The sequence below is a fragment of the Dunckerocampus dactyliophorus genome, chromosome 11, assembly GCF_027744805.1.
Source record: "Dunckerocampus dactyliophorus isolate RoL2022-P2 chromosome 11, RoL_Ddac_1.1, whole genome shotgun sequence".
Lineage (NCBI taxonomy): Eukaryota > Metazoa > Chordata > Actinopteri > Syngnathiformes > Syngnathidae > Dunckerocampus > Dunckerocampus dactyliophorus.
In genome coordinates this window covers 17,281,523-17,299,337 of record NC_072829.1, presented here as the reverse complement: position 1 = coordinate 17,299,337, position 17,815 = coordinate 17,281,523, and the positions used below count along the sequence as shown (strand labels likewise).

Genomic DNA, 17,815 nt, shown 5'->3' with positions numbered 1-17,815 from the left:
TCGAACTGCAGTATTTATTTGCAAAGAATAACAAACCTTTATTAGTCCCTTGAGAGCAAATTCAAGAAAAGCATGCATTCTTAACTTAATTTATTAGCTAATTTATCTATAATCTAAAAAGGATTGATTATCTGAATGTGTTTCAAGGTAAAAAGAACAAGCTTCGCTTGTACTACCTGTCCTGGTTGAGAAATAAAATCCTGAGGAATGACCCGGAAGTGGAGAAGAGGCAGGGTTGGACATCTGTTGGGGATCTGGAAGGTTGTGTTCACTATAAAGTGGGTAAGTACAGTGCTGTATTGACACATCTTGTACTTTTTTTCATACTGTGAGGTATTACCGTAATTTCCGGACTATAGAGCACACCGGTATTTAAGCCACACCCACTCGATTTAAAGAGAAAAAAGATTTAAGTATATAGGCCACACCGATTTATAATCCGTAGGTGTCCATGTTGTAACATGGAATATTTAGTACACAGAAAGAATGTTAAACAGAAAGTTTTTTTTAAACTTTTAATTAAATAAATGTTTTTTTCAAACAGTGCCGGACAGTGCGTGTGATACGGCTGGTTAAACAGTAGCCTACCAGAAAAGTAATTCATCGCTGTCCTCGTTGTCCTCCTGGGAACTAAAACCACTAAAGTCGTCATCTTCAAGTGTCCGAACCGAACAGCCCCACAATTCCCTCAGCACACACGCTGCCGGTCTCTGTTCTTCTTTCTTCTTTGACATTACCAACGTCAACCCCGGGCCGAGGCAAGTCAGCCCCCGTGCCCTTGCTGTCTAACCACTAGATCAATCTCCTTCAACCTGAAAGCCACATCACATTCACCTCTCCAGTCATTGATGTGTAGTGATGTGCGAATCGATACTGAAATATTTATACTCCTGATACCAGATATTTAGGCTGTAACATTTATTCTCAAATCAAAATATTGATACTTTGATACTTCAGAGTATATCAATAACAGGAACACAGTGGGAAGTAACTACCGTAATTTCAAAACTATAGAACGCGTCGGTATATGAGCCGGACCCACAAAATTTAAAAACAGAAAAAGATTTGTACAGGCTGCACCTGTCAAAAAGCCGCAGGTGTCCACGTTGTAACGTGGGATGTTTAATGCACAGAAAGATGCTACACAGAAAGATTTTTTAAACTTTTGATTAAATAAACACAACAGTGCCTGTAACCTGGCTAGTTAAACAGTAGCCTACTAGAAAAGTCATTCATCGCCATCCTCCCCCTCCTCCTGAAAACTAAAACCACTCAAGTCGTCTTCTTCAGCATCACAATTAAACCGCCTCATAGTTCCTTTGTCGCACACTTTGTCAGTCTTTCTCTCCCTCTTTTGTTGTCGCTCTTTGTGTCACTTTTGTCTCAAGCCATTTAGCCATTAAGCTTGGGCTAAAGCTCTTCATCATGTAGTAGTCCAACCTTTTGAAAACCCTTTGTGAAAGTGGACAGTTGGTTGTCTAAGTAGTCCAAGCAGAAGCTGTAATAATTCTACACTTGCTCAAACTTACTTACGATGTGTCAGAGATTGTTGCATACAAATTTGAAACGTGGTTGTCTAAGTAGTCCAAGCAGAAGCTGTAATAATTCTACACTTGCTCAAACTTACTTACGATGTGTCAGAGATTGTTGCATACAAATTTGAAACGTGATATTAGCTTACACTTCACCCGTCCACATTACTACTTCCTGAAGCTGCACTCGAAGCATAATGAGATTTTTTTTTTGCCATAAATTAGCCACATCACTGTACAAGCCGCAGGGTTCAAAGCACCACTTATACACCGTAACTTATGGTAAATTATTGAGACCTTGTCTAAGTGTTATGCAGTTGTTTAAAATAAATTAATACATTTCTCTGATGTCTTACATTGTTTATTTTATGAGCTATGCTGTGATTTGAAAAACACTACTTTTTAAAATTTACCTGACACGTTGGTGTATTTGAACAAAGTATCGGATCAGTATCGCTGATACCAGCCTCAGTTTTACTCCGTATCGAATCAGAAGAGAAGTCGGTGGTATTGCACATCACTAATGATGAGGGTGCGTGTACAACGCACACAAAGACTGCTCCTACTGCACACGAGATGTAGCGAGACCAAAAAATTATCCGCATCACTGCATAAACTGCAGGGTTCAAAGTGTTACAAAAAAGTAGCACCTTATACACCGGAAATTACGGTATTTAATGTGGGGAATTCATTTTGAAGGTTTCTAAATGTGTTTCTTTGCTCAGTGCGTTATGAGAAGATCAAGTTTTTAGTGATTGCTCTGAAGAATGGAGTAGAGGTTTATGCCTGGGCGCCCAAACCCTACCATAAGTTCATGGCCTTTAAGGTGGGTAATATTCTCTTATATTTTGATATTTCATTTCATACCCCTGGGAAACAAGGCGTAATTAATTGATGAGTAATTATTTCATGGGATTTTCAGGATGGTTCAAATTCCTTGCTAAAGCTTAGTTCCGTTAGTTGCATGCTCAGCGACCCTCTCTACTATGGCTAAACAATACATTTATTTGTACCTATCTACATAAACATTAACATGGATGCACGAAATAGTGAATGAGGTTCAGCCACAACCAAACCGTGCCTCAAATGTGGATATGACCCATTCAGGCATATGAGACTCAGTCTCAGGAGATTCTCAATAAAGCGGTGCCCCATTTCTCTACATCCACCATGGCCTGTACTACTTTTGTTTCCTTGTTTCATAATTGAAAATCCTTTCCATTTTGATTTTGGTTGCCTTCTTTTCTGCCTCAGTCTTTCAGGTCTTTACCACAGAAGCCATTGTCTGTTGACCTGACGGTGGAGGAAGGTCAAAGGTTAAAGGTCATCTATGGTTCTTCGTCTGGTTTTCATGCCATTGATGTAGACTCTGGAACGCCATACGACCTCTATTTGCCTACACATGTGAGTATCCTCTCTTTACATTTAACACTTTGTGTTCCATATCGGGCTGCTTGATTCTGCATAAAAAATGTGAATCAATTGAGACAGTGTTTCTCTGGGATCACAATGTTCAGGGCAATGTGCTTGGATTTGAAAGAAATCACACTGTTTTTTATTATTATTACCATTGTTATTAGGCTGCTCATTGTCTTGTTCTGTTTTAAAGAAGCTTCCAATGGTCTTTCTGCCGTTCTTAATAGGAGGTCCCACAAGGACAGTTGACCGGGCGACTTGATTTAATAGAGAAATGATGAAAGGCTGAAAATAATCCATCAAGTCAAAAAGATTTTAGCTCACTAATCAGTAGCTTGTCATATCTAGCAGACAATACTGTGTAATGGAACAAGGAACTTTGTGTCTCACTCTCTTGGTTGAGAGTAATGTTTTCCACTACAGTAGGTGTCTTAGTTTTAGTTTGAACACGACAAAAACTCAACATTGTGTAAATATTGTCTTATTTCTAATCATCTTGTCTAGATATAGGGTTTATAAATGCACAGCCATCAACATACTCTAATATATAATTTAGTCTTATTAATGCAGTAGTGTGCAGTCAGGGCCTAACCCTAACCAGAAGCACTGATCTACATTTAAAACCTAAATTGTAGTATTTGTTCCATTAAATTATACTAATGAAATTATACGAATCTAGTCCCAACAGGCTATATGTCCAATCAGATTTCATCTTCTGATTTCATGTGTTGCCATATCAACGTAATCTGCAAGATTGGCAAGATTGACAGGTTGCTGTCAAATACACACTATTAGCAATGAGGCTGTTATTTTTAGCCAGTGAGATTTCTGATTCGACTTCTAATTTGCCTCAAAGCCATCTTGCAGGCTTGCATCACAGTCCCGGATGGCTAAATTAATCTACAAAACACCATCATGTAGTCCATCAGATTTTATGCACAATGTAAATTTAAGAAATAAAACTGTAGATTATCTAAAAAATGAAACCAGTTGGTCATTCATTATTAAGTGAAATGTCTTATTTTCCCTTGTGTATTTATAATTGCTTTTTAACCAAGCAAAAATATGTTTTATCTGAGTGCGCGATTAATCAAAGGAATTTTCAGTAGAATACCCGAATACTAAAATATTCGATAGCTGCAGCCCTAGAAGGGATCACTTAACTGGCGGACTGTGGTCAGAGTCAATAAATTAGTCAAAACTTTATTAAATGTAGTTGAAGTTTTGAGAGGGTGCTTCTATTTTGACCAGCGTATATTTTTTAGATCTTTGGTACTTATTGACAACTTCAGGAAATCCACTGACCAATTGCACGCAAGGTAAGCCATCCCATGTGATGCTATTCAACTAATCAAATATGCGCATTGGTTTGCGATCGATTCATTGCCCTGAGAATGCAATGACCTGGATGATGAGAAAGTTCTCAGGCATCGGGACTCTAAATTACAAGAGAGACAGCTGAAAGAAGAGAGAAGAAAAGTGAGTGACATGGAAGAATGAGTGAGACATACAAGGAAAGACGATAGAAACGAGTGATAGATACGGATGAAGACAATGAGATGAGTGAAAGTTACGGAGAATGAAGAGAGGCCTCACAGCTTGAGGAAATTTTCTGTATCTGTATTTGGATTATAGTTGGTTATCCCTGCTCATGTGACCCATGTGGGTCAAACAATAGTAGATATTGAAATAATTTTAGCGATAATTGCTAGAGGTAAGATGTTATCTCAGTATGTTTTCTGACATATTCTGTTGTGCATGATTTTATTTTGTTTTCTATATCATCACTATATCATCTGCACACTCCTATCAAGTCACTGGCCTCAGTCTTTCTGGATCCACTTCTCCTCCCACTCACTGTTGAAGGTGTTTGATGGTCGCCGAGAAAAAGGTGCCACATTTTTGCAACTGAAGTTGAGTTCAGTTTTAATAGACTATTGCCATATTGGAAAAATAAGATGTTGTGGAATACATTACAGTCACATAGTTTCTTCATAATTTCATGCGGGGACTGATCTGATGCTTGAGGCCCTAACTTCAGAGAGGTTGAGACATAAAATCTTGTTGGCAGAAACAAGGAAAACAACATTCATAAAGCACATGATGGTTATTCGTGTTCCTAATATTGGCGGCTAATGAGAAAAAGCGCACTAAATCAGCCTGGAGCTCTCTGTCTTCTGCTTCAGAGAGCTAGCGAGAGAGCGAAATGATGTTTAGACAACAAGAGCATGGAGTGTGTGCTTTTTGCCTCATCAACACGTTCATTCCAGGTATCAATCTGACTCATATCAAAATCAGTCAACAGAGAGCAGAGCATGAGAGGTAGGATAAGAATACAGAATAGAAACTGTCTGTATACATTGCTAATAAGGTTGAAATTTTTTGAAAATCCTCACATTTCTGCAATAAAAGCACAATTAAAATTGCAAAAAAAATTATCTAGACTTTCTTTATGTTGGAAGCGCTGCTGGTTTCACCAGGAAACAACTCAGTTGATCTACTGAGGCATTGAATCAATCACAACTGGACTTTTTAGGTTGTCTTGGAAAACATTTCCCCTCTCATCCGAGCAGGCTTCATCAGTTCATGCTCAGCGACTAGATGGGACAACACTAATCTGACTAGGTAGGGCAGCCCTAGTCTTAGGAGTTGGTGCAGGAAAGGTAAAGGTATGTCCAGGCAAGGACGTTCTTACTCTTTTAGAGTCATTAGAGTGGGACCCTTGCCACAGCCAACGACAATCGTTTGGGTGGTGTCGCCCTCGTTAGCATTCCACTCAGATGTAACGATGGTCATTGACATGCCTGAAATCAAGATGCCTGTGCCTTGTTTGTTTGTTAGAGTTAAATGATTGAATCTTTTAGGAAGGGATGAAAGGACAGCATTGTATGTAGGGGAGAAAGTGAGTCATAGACCTCCCCCTCTGTTCGGAGATGTTTTATCAACTTTGTAGATGGCCTGCCTCACTCCTCTTTCAAACCATCTGTCTTCTTTGTCCAGAATATGTACATTTTTGTCCTCAAAAGAGTGCATTTTCTCTTTAAGGTGCAGGTAGACAGCTGTGTCAAACGAGCAGTTGGAGTATCCACAGTTTTTGAGCACATCGCTCAGGTGTTTATGCTCTTTCTCTTTGGCCTGTGGGCTGATGGGAGCATTATCAGTTCTGGGTTGTAAGGTTCTGACTCTTACCCTAAAGACATAATGCTGGAATTAGGGCTTCATCATACTGATAGTTTTAGTTTGTGGTCATATTGCTTCCTCCAATAGACATGGGGTCTTGGGGGGGATTGTACAGGATAGAGGTTGTAAAAAATGTTTTAAATACATTTGTAAAATTGGTCTCGTTACCTTACATAAAAACTACTCTTTTAAAAGGGTTATTTCACTTTTTAAATCTGTTGTGTGTGGACTTGGTTACCTTTCATTCAAATAGTCTCAGTACACTCCTGCACAGAATGCTTAGCATGTTGGCCTCACAGTCAGGAGATGGAGGCTTAACATTTGGGCAAGTTAGGGCATCTCTATGTGGAGATTGCATGTTCTCCCTGTGCATGCTTGGGCTTTCTCCAGGTACTCCACCTTCCTCCCACATCCTAAAAACATGTATGTTAAGTTAATTGGAGACTATCGACATAGCCTTAACTGGCAGCTTGTTTAGTTAAATGTTACAGTACCTACATAACTAATAGTTTAAATTCACAATGAATCAAGACCATTTTTTTACATCTCCATGTACAAACTCAGTCTTCAATGCAAACAAATTGCACTCTTGCTGTTTCAATAAGTGCGAGATTACTGGTAATATATATTTCTGTACTGCTGCATGTGGGCAGCTTCCTGATGACTCACATTCTGACACATCCTGTGAAACTTTTCTACATTATTACATTTAAAATGTGAAGAGTATGGTTGCTTTGCCAGCAATATTTTTTCCTTATACTGTATTGTAAAAGTGCATGATAAATGTTACTGGTGTATTGGCACACTTATAGAACTGTCAACCTGGCCATGTTTGCAGACTCTTGTACACATACACACACACACACACACACACACACACACCTAGACCACGTGCTACTTTCAGTAATGAGGTGGAGAGGGAGGGTGAGAGCGAATCGCCGGACATACGAAGGGAAAACGCGCTAAAAATACACCCCGCCTGGCCTCTTTTGCTTGTGTGTGTGTGTGTGTGTGTGTGTGTGTGTGTGTGTGTGTGTGCGCATGTTCGTGTGTGTGTGTGTGTGTGTGTGTGTAAGTGTTCTTCTAGTATATTAGCCAGTTCACCCACAGCTGCCTACTACACTGGTGCCTTATGTTTTTCTTTCAGCATTCATTCGCACTTTATTTTCATTTTTCTCCTACACATATACACACATCCTTAGACAGTTCACTGTCTTTGAGTACTCTTGAGAACACTTCACTCCCACTCAAGCATTGGCGCACACACACACACACACATACACACACACACAGACACACAGTGCATCACTCACCCACGCAAAGTTGCAGGCACTTAACATACACACACACACGCACACACACTGGAAACATCTGTGGTGGCTGTGCATGAGCGATGTAACAATGCTGATTCCAAGGCGGAGGATTAAGATTGCGTTGCGTCTATGGATGCCAGTGCTGATGCTGAGGATTGTGGTGGCTAACACTCTGGTGATGTATACAACTTGACTATATTCACTAGCCTATCTTAAGGGGCTCACTTCAATTTAATGTGTGGATGGATTTTTTGTGACCTTTTAAGACCTTGCCAAACTTGCTTGACTTGGTGGATCCAGTGTTTTTGTTTAATTTTAAATATTAAACATTGACCTCTCAGTGCCTCATCTGCAAAGCAATATTTGCATCGTGTACAGTATATGTAAACCATGTAGTACATTCTGGATGTTTTACTACAGTGAAAGCATTACAGATACCAATTTTCTACATAGTAGGTTGTTTTACTTTTGCATGCCAAGTCAAGTTGAGTCTGTTATTTGCTTTTTATTAGGGGTGTCCCGATGCAACTTCCAGTCCGGTACCGACATTGTAGCCTTGAATATGGGTTGATACAGATATCAATCCAATGCATACTTTTATTTTTTTGTAGTGTGGAATATTACAAAAGACATGATCAAGGAATATTAATCAAACAGAGAACAATAATCAGCAACAGTAGGTATATGGAAAAACTCACCCATTTACTTCTTTAAGCATTTTGGGTATAGTTTCATCCACAATGTAGTGGCGGCTAGGCACCAAAAACAATCACAATCACAATCACATTGCTTTTGGTAACTGTTTTCCCAGTACATTAGTGCGTGTGTGAATGTATAAACGAGAGGAATTAACTTAAATTTCTTTGTAGAAAGGTGTTATGAAAGTAGGTACATTTACTTGTATTTATTTACAATGCAGCTTTGACACATCCCATATGGCGGCGACGTTGACATACGGCTCAGCACTCGATGCGGCGTCTATCTATGTCTATGCTCACCACCTAGTGAGCTAGGGGCTAGTCATCTTTTGTGTTATACTGTAGCTAATGATCTCTTGTTGTCCTGTGGGAGTTTCCCATGTAATGCTGCGTCAAATGTGTAATGACTTTGGTTGTATTAACTTTCCCGGTTCTGTGGCACCACAGGAAACATGTCAATGACAGGTGTTGCACTCAGCTGCAACGTGTTTTTTGGGCGTGTTTTTTTTTTGCTGATGTCGGCTCCGTATTCAATATCAATATCAGATCGGGACACCCCTACTTTTTATATTCATATTTATATATTCTATTCTGAGTTGTGTGAAGGGAACTCACAAAATAAGAATTTCTTTGCATTATAAAAATTTAATTTAAGCAAGAAAATTTGCCTTTCAGTTTCAGATGTGTCCTTGTTTTTTTTTCCTTTTCTTGATTATTCATTCATTCATTTTCTATGCCGCTTTGATCCTTATTAGGGTCGCGGGGGTATGCTGGAGCCTATCCCAGCTGTTTTTGGGAGGGAGGCAGTTAGACCCTGGACTGGTCGCCAGCCAATCATAGGGCACAGATAGACAAACAACCATTCACACTCACATTCATACTTATGGACAATTTAGAGTCTCCAGTTAACCTAACATGCATGTTTTTGGAATGTGGGAGGAAGCCGGAGTACCCAGAGAAAACATGTAAACTCCACACAGAGATGTCCAGAGATTTGAACTCAGATCGTTCAGATCTCCTGACTGTGTCACCAACATGCTAACCACTAGTCCACCGTGTGGCCCCATTTTAATAGCGTATTTGATTATAACTTTTTAAAAATGATTTTAGTACATATTAAGATAAGCAAATTGGTCCAAAATAATAAGAAAAAATGGTTTTGGTCAAATATAAGTATTTCAGAAATGTAATCTTGCATAAATTTTAGTTGTTTTTTTTTTTCCAGTGTGGTCATTGTAACCACAATTTTTTGTTGTGCATATGACAATAAACACAGTGAACCTTGAATACATTCAATTTGGTTTTTAACATTGTTACCAATCACCTTATAAGCAATAAAAAAAAAAATTCTCACCACTTGATTCCGAATGTGTATTATTTTGTACTTTTTTTACTTTCATTTTTGTGCACACTTGAACTTAGTTCCTAATGCGTGTTTGTTTCACAGATCCAGGGGTCCATCCATCCCCATGCAATCATTATTTTGCCGAATAGTGCCGGAACAGAGGTTCTTGTTTGCTATGAAGACGAGGGCGTCTACATTGACACCTACGGCCGCATCACCAAGGATACGGTTCTGCAGTGGGGAGAGATGCCTGCATCTGTTGGTGAGATTCCTGTGACTCTCATGTGTTGTCAATATACACTCACAGATGCAATTAATTCTGCCTGTACAAAAATTATTGTTAAGTACCGTAATTTCCTGTATATAAGCCGCTAATTTTTTCTTAATCTTTGAACCCTGCAGCATATACAACGGTGTGGCAAATCTATGGCCATGTTCTAATCTTGTGACAGTTCCTTTACTTCAGAACTACTACTGATCGTTTAAATACTATGGCGGTCGCGAGTCCATGAGGAAACGGTTGCTCTTTCTTTGGCAGGAGCCAATCACGAATTATATGGAAACTCCCGACGAGCTTGTCAACCCATCAGAAATCACAGGGGGGTCATTATTCAATATAACAGTATGACTCATTGTGTCATCTTAGAAAGAACACTAAAATCATCACACAGCAACTCAACACTCAAAGGGTAGGTGAGAATTATACAAGACAAGTACCAATACAAGCTTAAAATAAAAAACAAATATTTTTACTTTTTCCCGTCATGCATGGCTTCCTAGCAAAGCAGTTCATTGGCCATGGCTGCCGGGGCAGAAGAAGTTAAAATAGTTGTTTTTTATTTTAAAGTCATATTGGTACTTGTCTTGTATTTTTCTTCCCTACCTTTTAAGTGTTAAGTTGCTGTGTGATGAGTTTAGCGTTCTTTCTAAGATGACGCCATGAGTTAGACTGTTATACTGAGTGATGACCTCCTGCAATTTCCGATGGGTTGATAAGCTCTTTGTGAGTTTTCTCATAGCTCATTATTGGCTTCTGTCAAATAAAGAGCTGCCTGGTTCTCACAGACTTGTGCGTGCCACAATATACCATTTTATGGTATATTGTATATACCATATTGTATATATACGGCTTATAGTCTGGTGCAGTTTGTATATGTACAAATCTCTTTTTTTCTCTAAATTTAGAGGGTGTGGCTTAAAGACAGGTGCATATTTTGATGCAAATTGGTAGTTGAAGTATAGACTATTTAATTGGCACGTTCAGGGAGGTAGGAATTTAACAATGTTTTATAATATTTGTGTTTGTCCAGCCTACCTGCAGTCCAACCAGGTGATGGGTTGGGGTGAGAAGGCTATTGAGCTCAGGTCTGCCAACACAGGAAATCTGGAAGGAGTTTTCATGCACAAAAAGGCCCAAAAACTCAAGTTCTTGTGTGAAAGAAATGACAAAGTAGGTTGCTGCTACGTCTTCCACCAAAATATCATCATTTTTAATCAAAGGCAATAAAGGAGGTCCTCAGTCTATGTACCAGTTTCGTTCCTATGTTACATTGATGAGACATAAGACATCTTATGTCTTATTTATGTCTAAAATGGCTTTTTTTCTGTCTTTTATGTCTGCTAAATTGGGTAATGTGAGTGTAAATGTGACTATAGGGGTGTTATTTCATATCTAGAAGGCTCTAACAATGTTAAAATATGTATTTAGATGGTGGTAAACAGGTTTCCTATAATGTTACTACGACAATGTTCCATTTATAAATCGGAAATCCTACTTTGCGGAAATTCATTTATCACGGTCAGGTCTGGAACCAATTGCAGTGATAAACAAGGTATGACTGTACTTAAACTAAGCAATAATGTGATGATGTGATGTGGTTTCTTCTCCTATTGTAGGTCTTCTTTGCATCAGTGCAGTCAGGAGGCAGCAGTCAGATTTACTTTATGACGCTGGGTCAGAACTCTCTGTTCAACTGGTGATAAGGGGACCTGCGACGCAAGGATCAGCTGCTTGTGTCGGCCTTGATCCTCCTGGATTTTTTCATGCTTGTCTTGACAGTTTGTCACACGTCATGGATGTGAAATTAGGCAAAGAAGACATGCTGACACAGTTTTGGATCTGATGTGCTTTGGTCTACATCTGGCCTGAAGATTCAGTTTTTGATACGTTCACTGGATTTGTTTCTACTCATCCTGTTCCACATGCAGCTCAACTTGTGTGGCTCATCTGTTATCATCTAACGTAGAAGTTCAGAGGTTCTGCTACTGAAGGAGTGAAAGGTGGAAAAATGGTCATCAGCCATGGAAGCTTCACTGACAACTTGGTGTAAAGAAATTGATCCTTTTGGAGAGACTAGCAGGTTGCCCACCTTATTGAATAATTCTTCCAGATGGCTTGTCAACCTTTAGAATTGCTGGAGCCATTCGCTGACAAATGAGACAAACATCTTTGAACTTTGTAACACCATATTCTTTCTAAAATGGATCAATACAGCAAGCCCTTGTGCACTCTGGAGAGAGGTCATGTCAGGCTGGTTCTGTTTGTGTGTTCTTGTTTGTAACTGTTACTAATTGGAATATGATTACATTATGGAGCATCAAAAAGTCTCTAAAAAAAAAAATGCACCAGCAAAAAGCCTACATTCTCAGTCATCCAAGTCATAGTAATCCGCAAAGGTTGAATGGAGGCAACTGGACTCTTCTTGTTTGGTGAAGACTTCACTTTTTTTGTAGTGGGGAGTGCACTGACCTCTACATTGGAGAGTCCCAACAACCTTTTACAAACACATGGCACAACAGAGGAGGGCAGTTTGTTCAGGACCAGAATCAGCACTTCATTTGCATCTCAAAAAGAAGGGACGTGCCTTTGAGGACTATGTCGTCCACATTTTTGACCATTGGTTTGAAAGAGTCAAACCAGAAAGGCTCTACGAGACGAGTACGTTTTCGCCATCGAAGATTGTCTCGTTGCGTCTAATTCACCTCGATTCAACCTTTGCAGATATACATCAAAAAGTTTGATATGGCCAAAAACTTGGGGTCTGTTAATTCAACACATATTATTTGCTAGTCTAATTAGGAAAGTCCTTGGACTTTCTGTGCTACTCTCAGCAAAACAAGTTTAAAGTGCCAAGCTAACGGCTATTAGCAATGCATTTTAATTTGTGCAATCTTATTTTCAACTTCAGTTTTTAGCCATGTGACTGTACTGGATTAGTTAAAAAAAAAAAAAAAAAAAAGCAGTCATCTACACACAATTATGTAGGTCACCAAGCTAAACACATTTACTGCAGTAATATTTCAAGGCATTCTACGTGTTGTTTTGTACAGATTACAGAGGATATGATTTATGTTTTCTCAAGCAAATTGTAAAAATGACACACCGAATGTCATACGTAGTATTTGTTTTAAAAGTGAATATGTAAAGAGGTTGAATTGTATCTGACATGATCATATCCATTTTCACAGGTCCTCTAGCGGGATCTTCTGTTCTTTAATTGACTTGATGAGCTAAAGACTGAACACCAACAGCAGATGAAGAAGAGTTCTGTTGTACCCTCCTCAGATTTCAAAGTGACGATCCCAAGAGAAACTATTATGATTTTACCTTCTAATGTGAAGAAGTCATGCTCTCAATTTTTCAGCAGGGTTTTTCCTTCGTCATGTTTGACTCCAACAAAGCAAGGTTCTGCGTTCCATTCCTCCATGTAATGATTTGTGTTGCTCTCAGAAAGTGTGCCAAATGTTATGGACTTTAGTATTGTTATGGACTTATATTACAGCTGGTTCTGTGAGAATATTTATGACTGGAAAAGAGGATTGTTGCTATGTTTGCTTCCAGAGGATGAGACGCTGTTTCAGACTAAATGGCGGTACACACACAGCAACACACAGGCTGGTGCAGAGAATCCAGCTTTTTTTTTGGCACACGGTCAAGCTGTGCAAAAATGTAAACTGTTAACTTAAATGACATCCCATTCAGGGTTTAATGTGATGTGGGCTCACCCTTTGCAGCCACACATTAACCATTCAGTATTCACGGCCCTGCAAATTGTGGATTTTTGGTATTGTTTTTTGTGTTCTCCAAAAATAGGCTGTTTTTCCCGCAGAAAACACACCAATAGTTCACCAATAGTTTAGAAATCCATGATAATACAGATCAGATGTGCAGCTACTATATGGCTACATTTACACTGCAGGTCAATTTTTATTTTTTTTCATGTCAGTATAAACAGTATATCCATCCATCCTTCTTCTATGCCACTTATCCTCACCAGGGTTGCGGGTATGCTGGAGCCTATCCCAGCTGACTTCGGGCGACAGGCGGGGTACACCCTGGACTGGTCGCCAGCCAATCGCAGGGCACATATAGACAAACAACCATTCACACTCACATTCATACCTATGGACAATTTAGAGTCTCCCATTAACCTAACATGCATGTTTTTGGAATGTGGGAGGAAACCGGAGTACCCGGAGAAAACCCACCCACGCACGGGGAGAACATGCAAACTCCACACAGAAATGCCCAACGGAACCCAGATCTTCCCGATCTCCTGACTTATGTGGCCAACATGCTAACCACTAGGCCACCGTGCGGCCATGAACAGTACAATTCCGATTTTTTTCAAATTTTTTCAAATTTTTTTCACGAGATTAGAACATGGCCATAGATTTGCCACACCGTTGTATACGCTGCAGGGTTCAAAGATTAAGAAAAAAGTAGCGGCTTATACACAGGAAATTACGGTACTTAATTGACCCAGGCCTCTTTGGTATGTAAATATAAATCAGATATGTATCCGATACTACTGTAGTTGGAATGTTTGGGTCAAGTATAACCGTCCTATACATCATCGAAAGCCGTGTTTTGCCGTGTGAGAGTTGGGCAAAGGTACTCACAGATGTAGGCAAAATTTCTTCTTGCCATCCAAAAATTGTCAGTGAAGCGCCTCACGTCAGTATCCCACCACTCCTCACCCACATGCTTCTCAGAACAGAAGTGGCAGCAAGTTTACCACAAAGTGCCATGGTCAAAAGTCTTGCCCTCTTCCTTCGTAATCTCCTGTGTCTCTCTCCACCCTAATTTGGTGAAGAAAACGTTGACTCCAGTTGCACAAAATCTTTAAAACTGTCACAAATGCGCCAAGACTGGGAACATGTTTACTTTTGTAAACACACTGAACCACATGTTTGTGCATATGCGGGTCACTTCCTGGACACGTTGGTCCGATTTTCGCCAAAAAATCTAAATTCAGCATCATACCCTGCAGTGTGAATGTAGCCTAAATTACTGTATTAAACTACATCGTTTCCGTTTCAAGGTATCTGAAGAGGAGTCTGTTGTGTCCAGCATTGTTTGGATTTCCTTTTCTGCTTCAGTTATAATTGTCCCTTTTAATAGTTGGAAGATCCCTTCTGACCCACTTCCAGGCCACTCCCACAGCCTGATTTCAATCTTCTAATGCTGATTCTGAAGTCATTGGATTGTTGAAAGGAGGTTAGTCTTCAAAGCCTTGTCATGCTTACTGAGATCATCCAGTGGCCCAAACCCAGGATTTGGCCGAAATTGATTTACCCAGGTCTGGGTTGAGGGGTCTGAGAGGAAAAATTAATCTCTTCGGTGTTGGGTTGTTTGTTGATAGTGGGGAATTATGATGGGTGGTATAGAAGAAGCGATTGAATGTTTTTGTTGGTCCAGAGAACTGTGATGGTTCTTGAGAATTGTCATGGTGAAGCTGTATCACTACCAAGAGAGGCCATTGTGCACCTACTGATTGAGGCCCTGATGCATGACGCTCACGTCTCAACCCGCCACCACCCCCAATTCCTTGTCTCTTTTCGGGCGTCCCAGGTGATCCCTTCTCCACTCTCCTTTCATCATCCTCCAGCTCACATTTTCCTGTCTTTGTTTCCACATCTCATCTGCAGTAGCCTGTAGTTGCATCACTCAGCTTCTGGTAGTGTCTGCTGAATGCAGACGTGTATCGTAAGAACAGATGGAAGTTGTTGTTGGCTGCGGGTTTTGTTACCAGAAGGACCTTGAATGTTGTGTTAAGATGCTCACAAACGAATGGAACGTTTTTACTGCCAAATGAAATGATTACCAGGTGTAGCAAACTGGATTTATCACGAAATAATGTTGTAATGATATGTGAATAAGTGGTAAGGCGTCCAGGTAGATGAAGTATGCATTCAAGTAGCTTCCATTTAGTCAACAACTGACTTGATGTGTTTTTTGACATGTTTGCCATATAAACAACCGGGCGCTTGTCAGTTATGCTGTCTTCATTCTGACAGGCAACGTTGATTGGATATTATGTAAAAAAAAAAAAAAAAAAAAGTACACAGTATATTCTCCTGCTAACGTTACTTAGGGTTATATTTGCACTGGATATGTGTGTGATTGCTTGATGTAACAACATGCTAATGTGCGTATGTTTGTATGCAAGGATGCGGATGGCAAGAATAAATATGTTGAATTAACGCATCTGTCTTCCCTGTTGATGCAAAAAAAAAAGTTCAAAGAGGAAACAGTGGAACCTGCTTAAGTCGGTCCCGCTTATGTCAACAACCTAATTTGACCAACTCACCAAGTCCTGGTCCACTGGGTTGTCATTACTAAAATAGTGCCCGCTTAAGCCGAAGTCCACATACACTGTTGACCGCAAACAAAGGTCCATTTTCAGGTTTTGCGGTAGCCTTCTCAGCTGTTTTTTTTATCCTCCTTTCTGCAACTCACATGATGCATCCATTTAAAATTCGCACATATGAAGAAAAACAATGTCAACAAACAAAAATCCTTTATCATCACCCATTCTTTTAATGGCGTGAACACAGTGGCTGTTTTCCGTTATGTCGACAGCCACTGATGTCGAAGTGAGGGACGTCAACTTGAACAGGTTCCACTGTATACTCTGTGGATGTACTCACTTTGAATGATATCTGATACAAGATGGCTGAGGTCAAAGCTTGAATCTGAAACCAAGTATCAGCACCACCGGGGGACAAAAAAAAAAACATAATTCCAATGATAAAATTAAAAAAGTAGAGCAAGTCATTTTTAATGAGAATACACTTGTAATTTTACAGAAAAAATGCATTTTTACAACAACAAAGTAGTCATTTTACAAGGAAAATTTTCATTTTTACATTTTACAAGATTTAAAGTTAATCAGCATTGTAGTCCATTAACGGCGACTTACCCCCCCCCCGTTGAAAAAAGTAATATGCGTTGAAAAAAGTAATACGTTTACGTCACAAAAATTCCTTCTCAAAGAAATCAAAGCTCACAAAACGCTCAGCGTTATATTTGTCTCCTGCCACATCCCGCGCACTGTGGCCTTCTGTGGCGCGCTGCGCATCTTCTTCCTCTGTGGAACACATACGTAAACAAGATGGCCGCAGCGCTCCGTCGCGGAAGTAGATCCGAGCGTCTTCATCACATACGCATGAACTCACAGGCGACAGTGCGCAAGGATACGGCATTTTTGTGATGCAACTTTTTGGAATGCATAATGTTTTGACGACCAGTCCAGGGTGTACCCCGCCTCTCATCTGAAGTCAGCTGGGATAGGCTCCAGCATACCCCCGCGACCCTAATGAGGATAAGTGGCATAGAAAATGGATGGATGGATGTTGATTTGAAAAGCCAAACTTAATTGTCCTCAGCAACGAAGCAGAAGTACGTTACTTATGAGACCCAGTGGGGGGTAAGTTTCCGTTAATGGACAACAATGCTGATGCATTGTAACTACTGTATCCCTAGGATGCTAGTGGGAATTTTTTGCTCTACGTAGTGAAGATGGTTTCACGGAGGGCATTCACTTTCTGGAACTGATTGTCATCCATCCCCAAATGTTCTCAATTGGATTTAGGTCACGGGAACACGCAGGATGGTCCTAAAGAGTCAGGTTATTCCTCTGGAATAAATCCATTGTCAGGCGAGTATTGTGAACTGCAGCGTTGTCATGTTGAAAAAGCCAGTTATTACCACACAGTTGAGGGCCTTCAGTCATGAGGGATGCCCCCTGCAACATCCCCACATTGCCATCTGCCGTTTGACGCCCCTGCACAACCGGAAGCTCCATTCTTCCATTGAAGGAAAAAGCACCCCAGATCATGATGGCGCCCCTTCCACTGTGCTGTGTGGAAAACATATGAGGTGGGATCGACTTGTCATGCCTGTAATGTTGGAAGCCATCTGGACTGTCAAGGTTCCATTTTTTCTCATCAGAGAATAAAACCTTCTTGCACGTTTCAATTCCCCATGTTTGATGCTCACGTGCAAATTGTAAAATGTAAATTCTTGCAAAGTCTTACCATTTTGAT

At 40.0% G+C, this 17,815-nt stretch overlaps 1 protein-coding gene across 4 annotated transcripts in view; it reads left to right on the top strand.

Annotated features, from left to right (window-relative positions):
* LOC129189646 (misshapen-like kinase 1) overlaps nucleotides 1–17,814 on the top strand; it is an 85,563-nt gene extending 67,749 nt beyond the window's left edge. For all 4 annotated transcript variants that reach the window (XM_054791544.1, XM_054791545.1, XM_054791543.1 and 1 more), the window contains 6 exons: nucleotides 148–282; nucleotides 2,258–2,358; nucleotides 2,787–2,936; nucleotides 9,587–9,746; nucleotides 10,795–10,934; nucleotides 11,381–17,814. In XM_054791544.1, the coding sequence (XP_054647519.1) occupies nucleotides 148–282; nucleotides 2,258–2,358; nucleotides 2,787–2,936; nucleotides 9,587–9,746; nucleotides 10,795–10,934; nucleotides 11,381–11,464 (770 nt within the window). In that variant the 3' untranslated portion in view covers nucleotides 11,465–17,814. The remainder of the gene's footprint in view (nucleotides 1–147; nucleotides 283–2,257; nucleotides 2,359–2,786; nucleotides 2,937–9,586; nucleotides 9,747–10,794; nucleotides 10,935–11,380) is intronic.
* Nucleotide 17,815: the final 1 nt, after the last annotated feature.